The following is a 22909-nucleotide window of genomic DNA, read 5'->3' as shown; positions in this document are numbered from 1 at the left end:
CAACACCAGCACTGCATGCTTGGAAACACTGATGTGCTTTGTAATTAACAAGCTCATAAAAAATCTTGTTTGTCAATTAGGCATCGAGCAATGCAGCCTTCAGCTCTCAGTTCCAGTATTGCAGGGACTTTTAAAAGCTCTTCTACAATTAGATGTGATTGATACACTGCTAGCAGCAATACCACAACGCATCTTTTTAAAACCTCAGCTGTACCACTTTACTTTTCCTCCAAATGTTCACTTGATCATATTCCAATTCAGAACCTAAAATAACAGAGATGTGAAGCAAATTTCAGGAAGCCAGCGAAGCTTGGGGCTGGGATGGATCACATCATTCTTCATGCTTAAGAGCAACTTTGCCTCTTCTTTAAAGCTTTTTGAACCCCCTTGCTTGAACAGTGGGAGAAATAAGAAAAATGAGAATCTAGCAGTCATAGTTCTGTCCCAAAGTTACTATGACCACCAAACCCAACACACTCAGAATCCATTAAAAGCTGTCAAGCAGACAATTCCCTTTCAGGTCACAGTGGGCAGCACCACCGTGCCTGGCTGTGTGGTCATTTTAGTTTTCTGAACTCCCTTTGCATAAGCAGCCAGTGCAATGGACAGCAAGCAGGAGAGCTGAGAACAAGGTAACTAGATCAGGTTCACATTGTGTTGTGTGAACGTACAATTTTCACAACAAGGCATAAATCTTTACAGAAATATAACATTTAGTTTTTGTTAGCCACAAGCAGCATGTCTATACTGGGTAAGTTCTAAAATTAGAGTGGTCCTTCCTTTTACTTCATTGTTCTAAACAGCTTTTCTTTTTCTTGATGATTTTTCCTTACAGGATTAATATCCAAGCTATGGGCAATACTTCTTACTTGCTTGCAAAGGAAAGGAAAAAAGGCATTACCAAATCAACTGACATGATGCAAAGTGAGGTAAGACATCAAAGTAAGGCTTTATAGAGGATGGTTTGGAAAAGCTGTGGAATGATGGGACCCTGGGGAATCGCACGGAGTCAAGAGAAAGTCAACCAAACTCTATTTTTCTGAGCTAATCCCTTCAAATCAAATTTATTATTTTCCATGAAAAAAAATTAGATTAAATCTCAATCTAAGATAAACTTTTGCTCATGCAGTTTGCAACTGGGTCAAGATTTCCCCACAGTTCCCATGCATTTATGCTACAGAATTTCACATAGGCTCATCTTTATTCACGTTGAAAAATGATCCTTATTAACTCCTCTGTTCTGCTGCTGTGATTAGGGCTGAGGACCACAGCAGTATCCATCTAAACTGGGAAACCTCCCCACCTTGCCAACATGGGCTGGCACAGCCAAGGGCTGAGGCAAGGCAGGTGGAGATGTTTCACACCATCCTCCTGCTTGGATCCTCCTTTGGATTTGGCAGCTACTGCCTCTGATATTTGTTCTTACCATAAAATAAGCAGACACAGCAGGAGGAGCTGAATTCTTATCAGTGACACTGAGCGACAAGCACTTTATGACAATATAACTTAACACAGCCTGACAGAAATTACATTTAAAATACTAAGCACCATATCAAAGCCAGACAAAGTTATTCACAAGGATTGCCAAAAAGAAGCTTAGTAATAAAGAAACGTCTATCTCACCCCCTTGCAGATGGAGACAGCTTCTTTGGACAGTGATTTTGGATAGGAAACATTATGTTCCATTATGGACTGGAAAAGTTCATCTTCGTCTTCTCCATCAAATGGAGGCTGTTAAAATAAATGCTGTTAATTCTCCACTTTTTATGAGGTGGTATAGCAATACTGCAGCAATAGTGGTTCAGGTGAAAGATGCATCCATGCTGCCTCCAGACAATCACAGATGTCCAAAGGCATCAGTGGAAGCAAAGGTTCCTGCTCAGGAATACACAACAAGCATCTAGCCACCTGCAATCTGGGGACCTGCTGACCCAGAAGCTTAGTGTTTAGCAGTCTCAGACAGAAATTGATGACAAAAATTCATTTCTGCTCCCAGCATGGCAGAAAGTTAATGAAAGGTTTGCTGGAGTACCTTCAGTGATTCCATCTTTGTGATAATCTTTCATTAGCTTTTAAAGCTACTGTATACTGGACACCCAAAAGTACTTCAAAGGGTAAAGTTTGGAAACTGTAACTTTCAGTTACCTTCTATTAAGGCATATCTACCCCTCACTTCATTCTAGATAAATCCCAGTTTGTTTTTATAAGATGTGGCTGTAGACTCTGCTTCTGTGAAGGTGGGATTGCATCACAATACAGGGTTGCATTTTAGTTTCAAATACAGGTGAAGAGGGAAGTGCCCCTGGCTGAGTCCCTGGGGTACAGACACTGTAAAGACTCAGCTAGCAGTAAATCTCATTTTCTCAAAAGCACTCAGCTGCCTAATGTTAGCACTGTACACTGTAAATGTTAACAACTGCCACTGCAACCCTTTAAAAACTTTTAAAATGTCAAAAGGGATTTAGTAGAGAAACTATTCAACCCATTTGTTAAAAATGTATGTTTTAAGTTTAAGAAATTCGTACCTCTAGCTAACACTCATTGAAAGCTGCTTGCACAAATCTTATCCATCTCAAGACCAATAGAGCTCTTTAAGTTGGTAGTTATATGCAATTTACTGTAGAACAGCATTGCTTTTCTACTTCAGTGACTCAGAGAGCAGCCTCTCATTAACTGTGCAGAATAAGGGGTCTGTAACTAAGCTTATTTAGAGCAGCCAGACCCATACTTTACCCCTAGGACACAGAACACAAAAACTGTATTCTTGTGACTTAACTGCAATGCACAGCATAGACAAAATCTCCCCGTGGTTTCAAACTACTAAGTGGTGTTTCTTCCATTTGACATGCATTTTCCTACTCAAGTGTCTCTCTCCCATTCAGTTTTGAACATGGCTATTTATAACATCATTACAGTACAAAGAAACCATATTCAAAGGCAGTGCTTTATTATGGGGGTGAAATACAAAGGGCTTAAAGACTACTTTCTCAGCGAGTCTGAAACAGTCAAGAGTACATGGAGACAATAGTAGTATGAAAGGCCCCACACTTGTCCCCTAAGGGTCTGGCCCTTCAGCAAGTTTTGAAAGTGAGCAGCATTGGAGCCACCAAGAGGTAACCCTTACCTGGCCAGCTAACATCTCGTAGAGCAGCACTCCATATGCCCACCAATCCACAGACTTCCCATAGGGCTGGTAAGCAATGATCTGTAAAATCACGTAAAAACAAAGTCCTATGTTAACTAACTTCTAGTCCTGTGATGTTAGATAAATAGTGCCACAAACAGAGTTCTTTGCAACGTCCCAGAAAGCCAATACTGAATCCTCACTCCAGATAGTAACTGGTTTCAATGGGAGTTGGACAGCTTTGCAAATGCTAACTAAACCCACCTGTGTGTGTGGACGTTCTGGTACCTTGGGGAAGTCAGCTCTAGGAAATCCTGAGATGTGCATTTGATAAACAATGTGAGTAGAGTAGCACAATGTAAGAGACAAGGCAAAAAATTTATCCATTTCTTTGAGTCAAGGCTTCAGATCACGAGACTCACTAAATTACAGATTATCAATAGCTAAGCCTTTTTTTCAATGTTTATGATTTCTTTTTTACACTCCAAATAAAAAACAAAGTTCAAGAGCGAAACTTTGAAAAGCTCAGTTACTTATTACAAGCTGCATGACTAAAAAGCTTGTAGTATGAAACCAGGTACCAGTCACACTAAAAGGGCAGGAGCCTCTGCTGCTCAGCCTAATGGAAACACCAAGTGTTTTGTGTCTTTACACACAGAAAATCTTAAAACATTTCATCCTCAACCTTTTTCCCACAACCTCTCGTCTTATGGAACAGCAAGGTGTGTTGTGAAAAAATAAAGGACAGTTTTTCAGAAAGTCATTAGATTGAAAGGGCAAAACATTCCGTAAGAGGTTTTGATAGGAACATCTTATCTAAATTTGCAAATGAGAAAAAGATAGATCCATAGCCCTGAGAGGAGAAATCCCTCTAGGCAGCCAAGCTTTCATCCTGGTCATCACTCTGTCCAGCTAGTCACGATCTGCTTCTTGTAACATCAAAGAGTTTGATGGGAGTACTGACAAGAGGCATTATTTTTAAACAGCTAATGACATAAAATGAAAGACATAACAAAGCACGTAACTAATGGTGTTGTCTGTTTAACCAGCAAGAAGCAAGTCAAGATTGGGTTGTTCTCTAAATAGCATTCTCATCAGCAAATGCAATCTGCCCCAATTAAATTTGCCTTTGTGAGAGAATATCAAACAGAATCATCAGGAGAGACAGAACTGACATGAATAAAACCTCCTACAGTTAACCTAACATATGGTCAGCGTCATGAGAGCACTGAAATTCCTGTCCTATGTCATTGGCTGAAATATTTATTTGATGCTACATGTTGGCGTCAACAGAAGCTCATGACGAGCGGAGCAGTGGCCCTGCTGAGCTGGCATCCATCTCTCATGCAGAACTGGTTGCGTGATGAGAGTGGGATGCTGAGTAAGAGACACAGACACTGAGTTCAACTGGGACTGGAAATGCACCATTTCAGAAAAGCTCCCTGGAGGCATTCAAAGCCAGGCTGGATGTGGCTCTGGGCAGCCTGGTCTGGCAGTTGGCGACCCTGCACATAGCAGGGGTGTTGAAACTAGATGAACATTATGGTCCTTTTCAACCCAGGCCATTCTGTGATTCTATGAAGTGCCACTGCAAATGCAATAGAACAGCTTTTTCATTGCATCTACTGCAAGGTAGGAAGAGTAATATTTTACTGTCAATGTCTGTCGATGTACGTAACACTGTAAGGTGTTTTCCTTTGATCCTAATTAAATATACTCATTTGAATCACCTGCTGAATGCTGGTAAGGATGTGATGCAAGTGAAACACGGGAAAGCAATCTGCCACGTTCATTGCCAGCCTGTGTGTCATGCATGGAAACCTACAGTTATACCCACACACAACACTGGCAGTTACTCCAAGCATTAATTGGAAAATGTAAAGAAGAGGAAAGAATGCTCATTTTGAGGAAGGGATTACATGTGGGAGGAAGCAGATGAGTTTTCAATATACAGTCCAACATGCATCGGTACAAAGTCACGAGTTCTACATGTTGTGTTTTCTGCAGCTCCCTCCTCCTCACCCAGCAATCACCAGGCATTACCTTCCAGCTGCACCCAGAGCCAGCGCTGCCTGCTGCCAACAGAATCCTATCTGCATGCATGAATTTGGGGATCTTTCAGGATAAATACGGGTATATAAACAAAGAGGGGCATATCACTAAATAGTGCAGTGTGCAGAGCAGACCCAGAGAGCAGTGAGGGCTATCATGGCACTGTAAGTGAAGACCCACACCCTTCTGCTACAATCTCTGCTTTCTACAGGCCTGGAAGGAGCAGAAGATCAATAGGATCCTTCCCCTTCTTTTCCATCACTGATTTAAATGATTGCCTTTTGGCATTTTAGATCTCCCATTTTTCCTACCTACCATTGTGTGTGAAAGCTCTGCCTTTTCAGGCAGAGGATTTGAGAACTCAGGAAGAATTTCTCTCATCAACCCAAACTGGCAGAGGAATGTTGACTGCTTTTTTCCTTTCTTTCTTCTTTTATTTTGCCTCCAAGGAAGGCACAGTGAAGAGCAGGACGTGGAGATTAATACCAGCAATCTGTAGGAATGTTTAGATCACTGCAGCTTGCAGCTGGTAGCCAAATGGGATGAAACGATTATATCCCAGAGGCAAGAGAGAGAATCTTCTGTGAACATATCTTACGTCTACTGGAAAAGTTAAACCACAGTTATTAAAAGAAATAAATATAACTAGCACAAAAAACTTTCCAAACCTATGTCATTCCTATTGCCCTCCCTTAATCCTCGAAAATGTGTGGTTAGAACTTAAGGTTTGAGGTTATTAAATGGAAGAGAATAAGAGAGGATTTTTTTTTAATCTAAATTTTTCTGAAATTCCAAACCAGTGCTGTAGGTGCTGCAGGGATGCTCATAGTGGGATCAGCCCTGTGCTGCAGGCAGCAGTGGTGCTGCCAGAATCCCTTCCCACTAATCTCTTGACATCCATCTCCTTCAGTCTCTCTTGACTCACCAAGGGAATATAAAGTATTAATCGATTTCAAGGCTGTTATACTGCCCTGACCATACATATTTATATGCTTAAGTTCATCATGTCAATAAATACTCTGTGCTAGAGAACGACTGCATGCCCAACAGATGTGGGATTCAACAACTCTAACCTCTTCTCTCTTCTTAATTTGCATATGATTGAAAAAAGGAATATTAATATCAGTGGATATCAGTGTATCAAGTCATAAATGCTAACTTCCCCAAACACACAAAAGGAAAGCATTATTCTATGGTGCACCAAAGCTTGCAGGTCCACTTTTCCTAATGCAATACCAGCATTGTCCCTGTGTTGCCCCTGCAGATCTCTGCACCCCAGCCATGGTATTCTTCCCCAGCGTTGACCAAAGGAGCCAATTCTCTATTTTTGATTGCCACACACTCACTTCAGATGGTTTATGTAGATTTAACTCATCTATCTCCATGCAACAGGGAACAGCAACATGCAAATTATGCTCATTATGACCTATCATAGGTTTTAGCCCATGGGTATGTGCTAAAATGTTCCTGCAGACAAAACGTGAACCTTACTCTGAAGTTTATCACAGACCTACTTAGCAACATAATGCCTTCAGAAACTAATGAAAATCATACAACTAACAAAAATATAAGATCTGTTTGTAAGATAATAGGAAGACTAATTTCCTTCAAGTTTTGGTTAAAGGGTTATTGCTGTACAGGAGATTTCCCAGCAAATTAAAATAAACCTAATAAACCTACATTGACCTGTAGTGGGCATTTTGGCACTGATAGCATGTTCTTTGGTATCAAATGACACAAGCCTATTGTCTCACAGAGGACACTTTTTAATGTGTTATATTGGCTTCATTTATGTTTTGACAGAAGAAAATGAAATACTGCTCTGGCTGTTCTGTTATCCTATTGCAAGCAACAGCAATTTGTGAAAAAAACAAGCTTTTATAATACACAATATTTCATTCTGAAAAGCATGAATGGGGAGTTGGAGATTCATGATCCTTAGGTCCCTTCCAACCCTGGCCATTCTGTGATTCTGTGAATTAGCAACTGGAAAAATAAACTATTTTTCATTCTACTTTCACAGAGATGGCAAAATTCACCTTTAACACTAATTTGCTTGTCCGTGTACAAATCTCCTCCGCTCCAACAAACACTCAATTACAGCCAGCAATGTTCCAGCCAGCACTGCCTCTTGCTTAACACTCAGCATATCTTGGATCCTGCATCTTGCACTGAACTTGCAGCCAAACAAATCAAGACTCTTGAAAGCTCAGCAAGCACAAACACTAGATTTTAATATTCATATAGTTGAATCATTTCCAAACTACCACATGTGCTTGTTTTTCATGTTTTGTACCTAAGGTACTGAAATATAAATCTGATCCAGACTAAAAATCTTAATGGTAAGGTCCTATTTCTTTATCCCAGTGCTTCAAAACGTGACTGTGTTTCTAAGCATCCCATTCGCACTTTAGACACTCGGCAGTTAGGTTTGTCTTTGAATGTGATTTTCAGTACTTCAATGGCTTGAATGCAACAGAGGTATTGGTAAGTCACAGAAAACCCCAGCCAAATGATGGATTTATTATGTCAGCTCCATTCAAGCCCTGATCTTACAGCTTAGTTGAGGTTTTCAATGAGCAGAACTTTCCTGAGATCAAACGCACTGCCTCGGGGCTTTGGTAAGTCATGGCCTGGAGCCGACCAAAGCAGCTTTGTAGGGAGGTCAAGGAAAAACTTCAAGATTCTCTTCCTGAAAATCAATGAGATTTGTGACCTCCTAAAAATGCTGAACAATCTTTTCACTACCTGTATTTTGACAGCTGTGTGAACCTATAAAAACATTAAAGAAACTATGTTTGCTCACAGCAAAATGTTTGTTGACCTCATCGGCTACACCCACAAACTTTTTCTGACTTTACACCAAAGCACAAGGAAGTATAGTAACACTTGCAGTCTACAAATTAAATAATCACAAGGGGGTGAGCCTGCTCATTTAGTCTTGCTAGTATGAACAACATTTGAAATACTGATTCTGTACTAAGTTAGGTTTTCCATCAACTACATTTTAAAATAGCAAAGTCTTAGAGATATCCTCGTGTTAACTCATAGAGGTATTCAACATACCTGCAGAAATGCAAACAGTACCATCCACAGAGCATCCAGAGCTACAGCCATCAACACGTGGTGGTGTGAAATGCCTGTACTGACAACTGCCAATGGAGAGGATGTCAGACTCTTGAAATGGTGAATATTTACCTCTGGTGCAATGTAGTCTGGGGTGCCACAGAAGGTCCTGGTTGTTACTCCATCAAACATATGTTCTTTGCACATTCCAAAGTCAGCAATTTTAATGTGTCCTTCTGAATCCAACATCACATTATCCAATTTCAGATCTCTATAAAGAAGTAATTCAATGTTAACGTTTAGGATCATTTTCCTTTACATATTCAAGGTTTCAGACGAGTTGGGTAGGGTGCAGAAAAGCTGACATAAAGCTGAGGGATTGGTTTGCAGTGCAACAACACCAGAATGACACTTCTGTGATTATTTCTAAAAATTCCTTAAAAATTCACTGATAAGTCAAAGAAATTGACCATTTTGGGGTTTGAAAATAGCACAGAAATTACTTACAACACATTGTACTCACCTATAAACAATCCCTCTATTATGGAGAAAGAATAACCCAACTGAGATCTCAGCTGCATAGAACCTGTGTGAAGAGAAAAAGCCCAAGGATTTCTTATTACCTCGTGATTTGCCTCCGACAAAATATTTTGGACATGCATCACAGTAAAAAGTGATGACAGTAAAGTATAAAAACATACATTATAGGTAGAAGACATAACAGGCACCTTCCTTCCAATCGACTTTACCAGATAAATTTAACTTTGATGTCAAAAATTTGATGACAAAATAGGGCAGCTTTTTATTTTTTAATTGAAAATTTGTTTCTAGACCAGAGAGAAGAAGGTGCAGCTGGAGCACAGCACTCCTGCTGCACCAATCAGACGTAGGTCATTATCTCTAATCACACACCAATGCCGAGTTCAGGATGCAGCTCAATTTACACTGCAATTCATATGGCATTAAATCATTTGCAGAAATAGCATTCCTTTATACAGGCTCTTAATGGATTAATTACGTAATTAAAATGACTGCAATATGAAATATAATTGTTGAATGTAGTAAAAGAATATATAATATTGATGGATGTTAGATGCCAGTTGCTGCGGATCTGCATAAATTATAGGGAAGAATATAAGGACTATTTTTTAGTCTTAAAGCTTAAAGAAAATGAAAGGTTAGCTCTGAAACCAGAGCTGTTTGCAGACATGTGTGCTGCAATATGCTCCACAGGCACAAGTTGTCATAAAGCAGTATCGTTTCCAACAGGTGGTGGACATGGTACATGAGCTGGGAGCCAAGGATGTTCTGACACCATCATGCTCTTCTTTAGGGAGTTCTCATTTTGTTTTATATCTCAAAATTTATATTTTGTTTTATATCTCAAAATTTATATCTAGAAGGCCTTTCCTTTAAGCAAGCCCTGATTACTTAAATCAAAATAAGAAATTATTTCTGTGGGTTTCTTAAACAGAATTGGTTACGCTTGATTTGAAAGTTTCATTGGTAAATGATTCATGAAGCACTAATAAATGATGATGAGATGTTATAAACATGACTAAAATGGCACTGATGTTCTGCCTGCTCACATTTAAATATGCTACATATCATTATCAGTTACTCACTGATACACCAGATGTACAATGACCCGAAAGGGACTATGTACATAAACAACTTCTCATCATTTCCTGACTTCTCACAGATAAAACTTCTATAAAATGTAGCATCATAGAACTTCTCATAAGCTGCACACTGAAATACCTTGTGTAAACTACAATGCAATGTCTCTTTCCCTATAATACTAATTCAGACTTAAAGCATAGGCTGATAGAGAAATCTAACTCTGTTACAGTATAAAAATAAGGTCAGTACGTGATTTAAATATATAAACATGGACACTCACACTGCTTGTGGCTCCTTAAATTTCCCTACTTGCTGAATGTGGTACATGAGATCCCCACCATTCACATACTCCATAACAAAATACAGGCGGTCCTAGGATAAAGTATTAAACATGCACATGAACACATCAGACAATAACAGATAAGCACTGATCAGGAATAAAGCTTTCAAGGTTATTGGGACTGGTTGTACATTCTGGTAAAATTGATACATTAGGAAATGGAAGTGGGATGTTTTGTAAAACCTGCAAGAGTCAATGACTGATGGGAGCTGCCTAGTTTTGCCAATGGTGACTCACGTTTATGTATTCCTTGCTTACATTGTTCCCATAACTACTCACACATAGTTTTGTCTGCTAAAAATAAATGTCAAAAAAAGCATTAAAGACGGTTAAAAATCTTTGTCTTCAGCCTATTTCTGATCCCTCCTAATAGATTTAGGTATATATATACTACTGATGATTAAAAATAGGCAAGAAAAGAAGTCACAGGGTTTACAAAAGTATCTTGAATCTTCACCAGTGATACTAAATTCCTTTCTCACTTTACTTCAGCTAGAGAAAGACTGCAATAAAGTATTTTGGAGGATGATTTTTCTTGCAAAGTAAAAAATTTTAAAGCTTGTATCCAGGTATCTTAAGTGAAACATGACCACAACAAATCTGAGTACTTATGTAGTATTTTCCCACTTAGTGACCTTAAGTGAGACTTAAGCAATATTGGTCTGTCCACCATTTTTCAGAGGACTAAAATTGACCTTTTCCAAGTGCCTTTGGTAAGAACATGTTGATCACACTCTACAAGCATGCACTCAGGTTGGATGAGTTTGGGTAACTGCATGGGATATCTTATCATTCACTGTTTCCTGTGTGCAGAAGCTATGATATATATGTTGGATGATAATACAGGTTATTGATCTGACATAATTCTGGATCACATATTAAGAAAAACATCACTGCTACAAGGAAGAGAGCTCACGTACAACTGTTTGGAAACAAGAGTGAAGCTGTGTTAGGAATGGTGGTTTATCCTGCAGTGCTAGCACTCGTTTTTCAACCATTGTACACTCAACATCATCATCCTGAATCACCACATCTTTTTTCAGTATTTTGATTGCATAGAGCTCCTCTGTATTCTTCCTGTCCGCCAACATCACCTGCACAAAAAGAAACAGGAGTGAAAATCTTCCTACCTGCCAATGGAGAAGGTGACTCACATGCTCAGTGAGCTGTATAGGTGGCAATCCAGCTTGCCCTTTCATTGGTACAGACCAACTTGATCAAAACACCAAAAATAACATAATTACTCACCCACTGCAATGAGCTGTATCAGTCATTTCAGACAAAACCTGAGCCAAAACCCCAGTGTGAATTGCAGACACATTGCCCCAGGGCTGAGAAGATGCTCAGTCCCGGGGGACTTCAGTAAAGGGCACATCACCATACAAAAGGGTGTTAAACTAGCCAGAAAAATGGCAGTCCTTTCTTTCCACTAACACATTTCAAATATAAATACTATCTGTGATTCTTCCCAGATATTCAGCCCTACCAAAGCCGGTGACTTCCAGAAGTGGCAGTTACCTAGGGAGCAAAGTCAGAAAGGTAGACCTGATCTCCTTGAAACTGCCCAGAAGTGAGGGTTTAACAGTTATTTTCTTACACCCTGCCCAAAAGTGTGAGGCTGTTCTCAATCTGTTTTTGGAAAAAAAATGCCCAATCATGACTGAAGCCTGCCAGTCCTTAAGGAACTGCCCCACTCTGCTCCTTCTGAAGTGCACTTCTTTTTGACTCTGGATTTTGACTCTTAGAAGGAGAATGATTTATTTACTGTTCCTCAAGAATAAAAGAATGGAGTGAACTGTTATTAACAATTCTTACCTTTCCAAAGCTTCCTTTTCCAAGAACCATAAGAAAGTTGAAATCTGTCAGCTTCACCCTGTCCAGATTGTTGGATGGCACAGTTGAACTCCTGTCTTCCGACGGAGTAATGACTTTGTTACCAGCTGGCCCAAGTTTGGCTTTCTAAAGGACATACACACACATATATACACAAAAACGGGCAAGTGAGAAGAGCAGCCCATTTCCTCAGCAGAGTGGGTCACTGGGTGAGCACTAGGTTGGAGATGACCACATTGGAGATGGCATTCTTGGGAGAAAGGCTGCATAACAAAATCTGTGCAGACACGAGTTCAAAGATTCATTCCAACAATACTTTTCACGTTATTGAGAGAATTAAAGTGGAAATATGTGTTCATGTATAACCAGATAAAAGCAGATAAACTTATCTGGTTATTGAAGCAAAACCAAAGCAAAATTGAAAGCCAAAGAAAAGAAGTCACGTATATTCATGCCAAAAGCAGGCTTCTCTGGTGCTTTTGTTCCAAAATACAAAAAACGTTCTTCAAAAATACCATGCTATCATCTATATAGAGTACTCTAGATAAAAACAGTCTTTTCAACACATTCTCTTTTGAAATGTAGTTCTCAAAGACACTCTGCATAGCAAGAGTTAATAAATATTTCACATGCATTAAGAAAAATAACCTGCATCAAAAAAACAACATATGAGGATTAATGCAGATGAACATGGCCACTTTCAAACTAGCATTACAATCAACTTTGATTTTCAATCAAGCGTTGATCTGGAAAAGGGAGGGAGGGAAATATTACATACAAAGGTTCTGTCTTGGCTAGACAGTCTGGTTTGTAGAAGGTTGCAATGGTCTCAGTATTTTCACATGAGACACCACATAATTGCTGAAGTAAGTTTCATTTCAAATCTCAAAGTTAACAAAAGAGAAAAAAGTAAGATTCACCACAAGATAATACAGACTACAACAGAATATCCCTCTTGTTCTCAAACTTATCCCACACACCAGCAGAAGCAAAGCCAAGAAGGTTTAATAATAGCATAACTTTGGAATGTAAATGCTTTCCCCCAAGTAGCTAGTGAGTTGGCATAGTAAATAATCTCTAATGTGGTTAATTTATTTTATGCCATTGGCATATGCCCAACATCTAAGAATAATTACTTCTGTTACTATACCACAAAAGGACAGTACTTGCATATCATTGGTTTTACAGATAAAAAACCCAAATTCTGGTAATCAAAGTGTATTCAGAGTCACACAGTAAGTCTTGGCCTTAAAGGCCTTAAAGGCTTGGCCTGGCGTATGACCTTGGCAGCTCAACTGGAAACTGGAACCAACCTTCCCCTCCCCAGACATGTTTAGATGTCTGAAACGGGAAGGGATGCCTTAATTTGGCCACCAGCCCCTGCTGCCATGAGCATGACAAGGGACCCTCCTGTAAACCAACCACACTGTGCTTACGAGGCCATAATCAGGTTTATAACTGCAGAAAATCTTGTATCTGCCACATGGATACGAATTTTGGCATTTTTGGTATTTTTTTGTGTGTGTTTTTGTTTGTAGTTTGTTTGTGAAAATACGGAATTCATTCCACCACTGTGATGGCTTACTTGTAAGAAAGCAGCCCCTGGAGATGCCAAACAGGACCAGGGGCTGCAAAAGCCTTTAGCAAGGGCAAGTCTTGGGCACCAGCCTACGTTTCCAATCCTACAAAGCACTGCCCAATGGCAGCTCCTGCTGCTGGTGGAATCCAGTGGTACCATGGAGTACGGCCACTAACTGGGCCTTAAGACTTGTACAACACTCACCAAAACCCCAAATTTGTGTATACCTTAACGTGTGGGGGTGTTGTTTCTACATGTAAGAAACAGTTTATGTATTTCAGATAGGGAACTACAAACCAAAACTGTTCTTAAAATAGAGTGACGGTGAGGAGCACCGTGTGTTGTAATTTGCATAAGTGAGATGTCAAACCACACACCATTTCTTTCACCACTACCTCTACATCCAGGATTGCTCATGATCAATAGCTTTACTACTAATTAGAAGGGAAGAAAATCTGTTTGAGACTTATGCTCTGTCAAGGCCAATTCAAGCACTGAAAGAAGGACAGATATTGGATAGAAGTATTTTCCAGAGCTCCACCGAATGCTGTTTCAACAACACTGACCATAGAGGAATAAAGAGACCGATGGCCTTTTTGCATAGGTAAAGTGTGCATAAGGAGAGCGATTAGTGACAGGGAGCTCTGGACACACAGCTGAGAGCAGGGCTTTGGGACCCGAGACACACACAGACCATGGCACCCAGGTGAGACCGCTGATCTTGTTTCCTACAGCTGACGCTGTGAAATGATGTCCAGATCTTTCTGGATCTTGGACAGATGCACTGTTTCCTCTTCCAGCTCTGCTCTTATGGACAGCCCAACACATGCATATTCTCAGATGTTTACCTAAAGTCAGTGTCTTGAACTGGAACAGGTTTTCTTGTGGTTGCATATGGCTAGAATAAAGGGAATGGTATGGAAAACAGATGGAAGAGGTATATCTGAAAGGAGAAGAGCTAACCAGAATCACAGCCTTCTGGTTCCTTTCTTAGAGGAAAATATATTTCATGTGGAGCCATTCTAATAAAGTTATTTAAATGCTCCATGTTGTTTTGGGACTTCCTCATTTTTAGAGCATTACAAACATCACCATTCAAGCCACCATATGGATTACATACATTAGGGGATTTTACAATAGTGGGTGCTTGCTTAAATTTGTCCACAACCCCCTCTCAGTATGCTATAAACTGGTTTTGTCTGTGTAAAAAGTACAACATTGCAAAACAAGGCCAGCTTGCAGCAAACAAACCCAGAAAACAGTACGGTAAAGATGAATTAGTCTGCACTGGTAGCAGAAGGGTTAATCTTAAAAGAGAACGAGACATGCACATCATCTTACTTCCTCCGGCTCGGACGCACCTTATCTCGGCCCGTTCTTTTACCCTGAAACCACAGGTGAGACACACTTTATGCATTTAGCCCAAATGCAGTTCTTCATGAAGTGTTGTTGAAGTTACAGTGTGATACGTTGGAGAATCTCTTAGGACGTATATCAGAGAACATCTCACTTACACAGTTAAAAAATGCTTGTTGTTTTTGGCTTTTTAAATCCTAAGTGTAAAAACTGTTCATGGGTTTGTCATACGAACATGTTCTTCTCCATAATCTAATGATTGTGAAGCAAAGAAGTGGTTTAGGGGACAGCAACACATCACCACCCCTTCCTTTCAGCCACAGCTGAGTTTGCAGTCCTGGTTCCAACCCTCCAGGTCACCCCTCATGCACCATTTCAGAAGGGAAAACCCTACATCATTTCCCTTGGCATGACCTGGAAGCTGACACAAGGCCTGGTGGCATGCAGGCCACTGAGGATGTGTTTCCCTGTTGCCATGGCAACCTGCTCCCAGCAGTCCCTGGATGCACAATGGGAAGACGGACCGGGGGTAAATTCAAGAGGAGAAAGTGGTAAATAAAAAATATTTAACAAGACTGAATTTTAACAACAGTGCTGAATATTGCACGTGGGGAGGTATGAATGCATCCTGGGCATGCATCTTCTCGCCACGTTCCCTCTGCTGTGTACTGGTTCCACTGACATCTACTGGGAAAAGAAATGGAGCTCCCATGCACTGCTGAGAATGGGAAGTGGGAGATCCAGCAGCAGGGAGCAGCACTGCCTTCAGTCCCCTGCAAAAATCCTGCAGCTGTGACGGTCAGCAATGCGGCCAGGCTGCATCTGGGGTCCCAACTCTTTTAATACTGGTTGTATCCTCTTGCCAGAATTAAATCCCTTTGTTCAACTAATGAGATCTCTGCCTCAAAATGCAGCAACGTTCCACCAGACCCAAAAACTCCTCAAATGTCTCTGTGTCCCATATCAGCCTTGCCCCCAGCTTTTCCCTTCCTAATTCTGCAGGTAACTCAATGGCATCGCAGGACTGCAGGTAACCACATCCCCCCCCAAAGTGGCACAGTGTGGTGAGAAGCAGGCAGGGAGAGGCAGAACTCACACTGCAGGTGTGGAAAGGGGAAGATGAAGTAGTTCCCCAGTGACCCACGGAAGGACGGAGCCCTGCTGGACTTCCCAGTCCGAACACCTAACAGGCAGAGCCATTAGCAAGCCTTTAATGAAGAAAACACATGCAGTAAATTTTGAGTCACAATCTGCAGGGAAAAAACCTCCTCCTCAGCGACACATTTTCCATCACTGTGGCAGATTGTTTCTTACATTATTGCATTTCCAATTCCATGTAATTGTAGATGTTGTGAAGGACTATCCATTTCCTCGTGTATACGACTTAATTGTCAGGATGCTGATAACTCAAAATGAGGAGAGTTCATTTCTAATACTTCACCAGACTGTGTTTTAAGCTTAATTCCATAATGTAATGCAAGCTTATAATTCATTAGCAGAGAGCTTTGTAGCCATGGAAACAACACAGAGAGGAGAAGTTCCAGCCCAGGCCTGGGTGATGCAGCAGCCCAGCAGCTCCCACCAGCGAGGGATGAAGAAAATGAAGGAAAATGCTAAAATAGTTAATGAATAAAGAAAAGAAAGAAAAATCATGATATTCCCATTGTTAGTAAGAAAGCACGAAGGCAAACAGAATGGTCATGAAAATATAAATGGAGAGGGTGATAACTCCTGAGCATTAAATATGGACTGCTCCACATCTTTGGTTTGCTTTTCCCCTCACTTCTTCTTCCTCTTACATTTGTGTTATATTTACCCTCTTGGTTATTAACAGTACTTTTATTTAAACGAACTGCCTGAAAAAAATGCTTGTGCCATATGGAAAAAGGATTAAAAATGCCTTTCTGATGAGAGCCTGACCAGAAGCACAGGAACCACTGCTGGAGCCCATCCAGATGCAGCACTGCTCTGCTCGTCACAGAGCAGTAATGCAATCCCACGAAGAATTCTGGGTGATTGCTAAAATGGGGTAACACTGCCAGGTTAGCACTTACAGACACGATATGTGCAATATGAGGACTGACTGCCTGCCTCCCAGCAGAGCCGCTCCGCTGCCATCCCATGTTCTGCACTGACCCCTCGTGGCTCCTGACTCGGAGCAGCTCTGTGCTCTGCAGTGTGTTCTGCTGATGTCTTATTGGCAATAGGAGAATCCTAAAGGAAACACAAGACCTCAGTGTGCCACACAGCATCTCAGAAGTGCTGCTGATCTGGGGGGCTTAGAGCCATGTACCCTACAGATACATGATAGTGGCAATAGAAATAATTATATCGCTGGGTTTCTAGTTAATACTGGCATAGCGAATCCCTAAGTGTCCAAAAAAGAAAGGCTCTTTTGATACACATTCCCACTGATTTTTTAATTTTGCAAAGTACTGCCAATTTTCAACCATAATAATAAAAACCCACATAGGGTGTAGAATTTGCTTTAAGCATAAAACCCACTTCAGTATGGACAAAAAGCAAAGTGCTGCTCAGTGTCAGCACTCACATGCGTGAAATGAAGGCACTTTCTGCATGATGTGAAAACACAAGAAGCTGCTTTTGCTCCATCAGAACATCTTCAATGGGCTTTGCAACACACTGTCACTGAGAATTGACCATCTACCACCTGTTCTGCCATCCCTGTGCATCCGTGTGTTCTACCTGCAATTACAGCTAAATACCCTATTGCAAAAAAAGTATATATTTAAGCACTACCTACAAACTGCTTTGATTATTGTTTAATTTAAACATTTAAACATTTAAACATTTAAACAGAACCTTGAGGCTTCCCCGCATTAAACAATTTCCATCAATGAAACCAAAATGTGATTTTCTTTTTGAAGAAGAGGAGGTGTAAAGGACTGAGGAGGAGTACTCAGAGACACCAGCTAAAGGATGGAGGGTAAGGAAACAACGACCCACTGCCTGACAGATGGCATCATCACTGCACTAGGAAATACCTGGTATAGGCAAGTGACCTTATGCTTTGTTTTTTTGGTAAAATCGTGCTTTAATAATAAAAACAAGATTCAAAATCTGATTTTTAAATTAAGCATTTAATACCCTGGGCTCTAACATCCAAAGCACCTCAGATCAATCTCAGCTGTTGAGGTACTACCAAGTGACAGCGGCTTCAGTAATCTTAGATTTGTGAAGCAGGAGCTTCACTTTGTAATTTAAATTGTAATCTGACCAATGTATGAGACTGAAGTGTGATTTGGGTCAGTAATAAAGCAAGAAAATTCATCAGAGATCACATGCAAGTTAAAAGTTCAGATGCACACGGTCAGTGCTGGCACATTTTGTTTCGTGAGATGGAGGTTAGTGAAGGAAGAAAGAGAGGAAGTGAATGTGTGGGTATTTGGGTATTGGATCCTTTGTGCACGTGGGTTATATCCCTGAGGATACAGTATATAAACAGATGTAACAGATGAAACAGATGTAATATATTAGATCACAATATATGCATGCTACATATCCCACACATCCATGTTTTTAAACATCCAGTGAACATGAGAACTATTTGATCCATGGAAGTTAGAATTCCACAAGTGTATTTCAAATTAAAGATGCACCATTTCCCATCTTCCACGAGAAGGTGCCATTGGTTTAGCAGCGAGAGCACTGAGCTCCACAGAGCCCCTGGTGTGCATACATCCAGCCGACCTGGGGGTGCTTTGTGGCAGTTTACGGAAGATGCAGTCTTCACATTTATTATTATTTTTTTTTAATTTAGAAAAGCTTAAATTGGGAAACTAAAGCTTAAATTGGGAAACAAGTGCATCCTTATAACATGGTGAGAATGAAATTGAATTTAATCAGCTCGGGACATTCATAGAGAGTATTTTGTGAAGAGAAAGATGCAGAACACTGAAGAGCTACCTTGAAGCAGCGGACATGTACATGGCAGTCCTGCAAGAGACAGGAAAGGGAGAAAACTGCTGTGTTAGCACAGGGCTGGTGAAGCAGAGCAATATCAGCATTCGTAGCAGATGGACACGATCAGGACGCAGCAGTGAGAAATTAGATGGGCACACCTGTCTGCACAGAAACTGCAGTAGAGAAGCCGCAGCACCATTTGCTCCAGCACAGCCAGGCACATCCATGTGTTCCATGTATGAGGCATTCCCAATGGCCTCAAACCACTGAAAGGCACCAAGGCAAATGTATATAGGGATGTGTGAAGTCGGGGCTGCTGGCAGCACACACACAATGCAGGCAGGTGACAGCACAAAAAAGCTTTGAATTTTCTGCCTTGTTTTGAGCATCTAAAATATACGGATCCCCATAACCAGTGTGGCTTGCTATGAACTTGCTTCATCTTCAATCACAACACATACACCAAGAAACCCCTCACAGAGAAACCAGCACCTCCCAGGAACTGGGACTGATGGATGTCACCCGGTTCAGAACTGTCGCATTCTCTCCTTTCAGAGATGGTGAGTGGATGGGAAACCTCCAGTTAACTGCATATGGGAATTCCCCATGCCAAGTGACAGTACAGAACAGATGGAGTCATCTCACAGCATTTCTATACTGCTGCAAACTACTCTCTAATGATTAAATGTACACAATTTAAAAATAGGAATGGGTGCCACAGACAAAAAAAAAAAAAAAGCAGCTCCACTTTTTATAGCCATGAAGAGCGTGGATTGATGTGCCAGTGAAATGTTGGCTGGCCACGATTTCAGTGCACTTAGTGTCTGTTTCCTGAAAAGTAAATTCAATCTATTCTTTTGCAGTTTGGAGAGTCAGCAGCAATATTATTTCTCTTTTCCCTTTGCTGAACTGCCTGAAGTTACAGCTATTGCCTCAATAGGAGATGTGTACAAGCTGTGTGTGGGTAGGGCAGAGACCAACTTCTTATTTACTGCAGAAAACAAAAGCATGAAGTGACTGCAGTACAACAGCTGTGGGGCAAAAGCACAGGCATCCCCAAAGGCTGGGGAGAAATATCCCCTTCTCAGACTTTACAGGGAAATGTGCACAGACCAGAAATTAGCTCACCAATTAGCAAAACTTCAAGTTCCCTTACATGGTTGTTTTTTTGTTTGTTTGTTTGTTTGATTGATTATTATTTTTTTTAATAAATAAATGAAAACATCACATTTAATTGGGAAACTCACTAGGTCTGAGGATCATGCACAGCCCACAGCTCTGAACACATACTGTGCCAGTCCCTGCTCCTGAATAAAGGAGAGGAAGAAAATGCCCTTTTGACATCAGGCTGTGGTGAACATCAGAAAAATGCTAGAGTAATGCAGAAAGTGATTGTCTCCTCCTTAATAGCAGAGCAGCCAGAAGCTGCCTGAAAAAAAGAAACCGAAAGGGAGTGCGAGAGATCTAAGAAACACAGAGCTTGCAGTGAAACAAGCTGAACTGATTTACTGATGGTGCTCAGGAAGGGAACAACAAATACATAAGTCTTTAGCACTGGACTCCAAACAACATCGAAAACAATCAGAAGGCTTTAATTGCACTTCAAAATCTGCAGTCATGTTGTCAAATGGTGTTTAACCTCGGCTGTTATCTTGGCACAGATAAGATGGGCTGTGTGGTCATCAGTTCAAGCCTGTACACTTACACTCCCCCAGAAATTACCAGAGAAGGCTGGGCAAACAAAAGGCTGCCCTGCACACTGCAGGAGGCCAGCACACAGCTCTGGCAGCACTGGAGGAGGGCTGGGTATTCACAGCCAAGCCAATGGCTGCACTGTTCCTCTAATTAAAATGGTAAGATGTTCAAAGAGACATTTCCTTAAGCATCGTAATAACAGTTATGTTTAGAAGTGCTGAGATGTCACCCAAATGTCACCACTGATGGTACGTTTCCAGCTTTCAGGTACAACATCTACCCTCGTCTGAACTGTTTCCTCTCTCATTGCATCTCAGCCTCCTCAGTCTGCAGAAGAACAGCACAGCTGTAGCCTGTGGGCAGTGCTCCTCACCAACCCCAACACACAGCAGTGCCTGTAATGACAATCTGAGACCAGCACTGAAGGCATAGGTTGCCCAGCCCCATGGCAGCAAAACAGCAATGGGACAGTGCTCCTGGGTGACCCATCCAGTGCTTGGGTCAATCCCAGAGAAGGCAGACTGGGTATTTCTCCTCTGAGAGAGCAGCAATGCACTGGCACACACTGCCCAGATTATTGAGGAGTCACCATCCCTGGAGGTGTTCCAGAACCACAGGGATGTGGCACTGATGGACGTGGTTGGTGGGCACAGCGGGGACGAGCTGGGGTTGAGCTTGGGGATCTCAGAGGTCTTTTCCAACCTTAAATGATTCTGTGATTCTAAAGCATAAAAGCAGCATGAGCACTGTCCCTCAGTACCCTGCTGACCCTTGTGGCACACAAGGCTTTATGGCATTGGCCCACTGTGAGGCAAAAGCATTCCCTGCTTTTCCCCACACCAACAGGTTGGTAGCCCAAGGAGTGGGAATGCCTTGTTCTACGGCAACCCCTCACACAGCTACACTGGTGGGAATGGTGAGAGCAAAGGAAAACATCCATCATCTTATGAATATGCAAAAATAGGGCCCTTATGTACCCTCCCCAGAGCTGCTCTAAACGAGGGCTCTGGGAGAACTGAGCTCCCCGTTGCAACAAGCTGCCTGAATGCCACCAATCACCAGAGCTGACTGCTCACATCACTTAATACACCCTACACTTGGGAGACATATCCATGTGTGAGGATAATAGCTACCCGGTCCTTTTTTAATTAAAAAATGAATATTGATACGAACTGCAGCAGCTGCTTTATTTTTAATAACATTTTCCGTGATGGTGCTGCTTAAAGAAGAGGACAGACAGAATAATTAACCAGCACATTAAGCCAGTATTTTTCTATTATTCTTCTAAGGTTATGCTGAAGTATCTAGAAGTGCTAAATTAAGCAGCAAATTACAGGAAACGGGGCTGGAGAAAACAAAAATAACTTCCTACAATTCAAGTTTAGAATTTGCTCCTTTCTTTTCCTCGAATAAAAAACGTATTGCTGCTCGAATTGCAACTGGGTGTTAGAATGACAACAACGTGTCACTGGGTGCTTTCGTTTGGACAGCAATACACAGTAACAGGAAAGAAGTACACAACAACTAGTAGATACTGCAGTGAAAAGCCCTGCTCGTTTGGGTTCATGCAGCCACCTGGGACCATCGCGAGTTGCCGTGGCAACCTCAGCCCGAACAATTATGGAGCAGCCACAATTATCCTCAATGTGCCTGCTGAGAACCCAGTTCAGCCTGGAGATGGCCACCAATAGTGCCATTCTGGGGAGAAAATCCACACCCAAAGTCTAAAGCCCAATGAAAAGCAGTGACAGATTTCACCCTGCCTCCCCTTCCTACAGCAGAATATTTTTGTCTCTAAGTATTAATAATGATGTATCATCTGTAGATCACTAAAATGGATCACAGTGCAAAGGGAATGAGGAGTTGATTCATAACTTTTAGTGATAGGTGAGATCCAAAAATAAGTCTGTTATTTGAAAAACAGAAAAAACTGCACCTATGCATAGCATACCTCAACCTCAGTATACTGTACTGCTTCATCTGGACAATATCTAGATAGCATACAGAAAGAAAATCCTTGCAGTAATAACTAAAAAGATGAGGTCACTGTATGATTCCATTAATGAAATCATTGTCTTCCTCAATTCTCCTTTTCTGAACTTGGTCTCATTTGTTCAGCAGAACCAAGAGCTAAGGGCTATTTATCAGCTGCTTTAGACCTGGTAGGATGGGCCACACAGAAACTCCTTTTCTTTCCCTTTCAATTACAAAAGCAAGTGAATGGAATGCTTTGAGCATTTTTCTTATTATTGGTATTATTGTTAATCTTGTATAGCTGTTTCATGGTAGATTTACACAGAATAAATGACTACATGTC

The 22909-nt window shown here is 41.1% G+C and overlaps 1 protein-coding gene across 1 annotated transcript in view; it reads right to left on the bottom strand.

Annotated features, from left to right (window-relative positions):
* The window catches only part of PRKCA (protein kinase C alpha), a 113296-nt gene that overhangs the window by 6545 nt on the left and 83842 nt on the right, over positions 1-22909 (bottom strand). The window contains exons 9-15 of the mRNA XM_042832837.1: positions 12021-12164; positions 11126-11299; positions 10146-10237; positions 8766-8828; positions 8375-8513; positions 3125-3205; positions 1624-1731 (exon numbers count right to left, since the gene is read on the bottom strand). Of these exons, the coding sequence (XP_042688771.1) occupies positions 1624-1731; positions 3125-3205; positions 8375-8513; positions 8766-8828; positions 10146-10237; positions 11126-11299; positions 12021-12164 (801 nt within the window). The remainder of the gene's footprint in view (positions 1-1623; positions 1732-3124; positions 3206-8374; positions 8514-8765; positions 8829-10145; positions 10238-11125; positions 11300-12020; positions 12165-22909) is intronic.

The sequence above is a fragment of the Centrocercus urophasianus genome, unplaced genomic scaffold (genome assembly GCF_019232065.1).
Source record: "Centrocercus urophasianus isolate 14NV4802_14NV808 unplaced genomic scaffold, USGS_Curo_1.0 seq_40, whole genome shotgun sequence".
Taxonomy (NCBI): Eukaryota; Metazoa; Chordata; class Aves; order Galliformes; family Phasianidae; genus Centrocercus; species Centrocercus urophasianus.
This window is presented reverse-complemented; position numbering and strand designations above follow the sequence as displayed.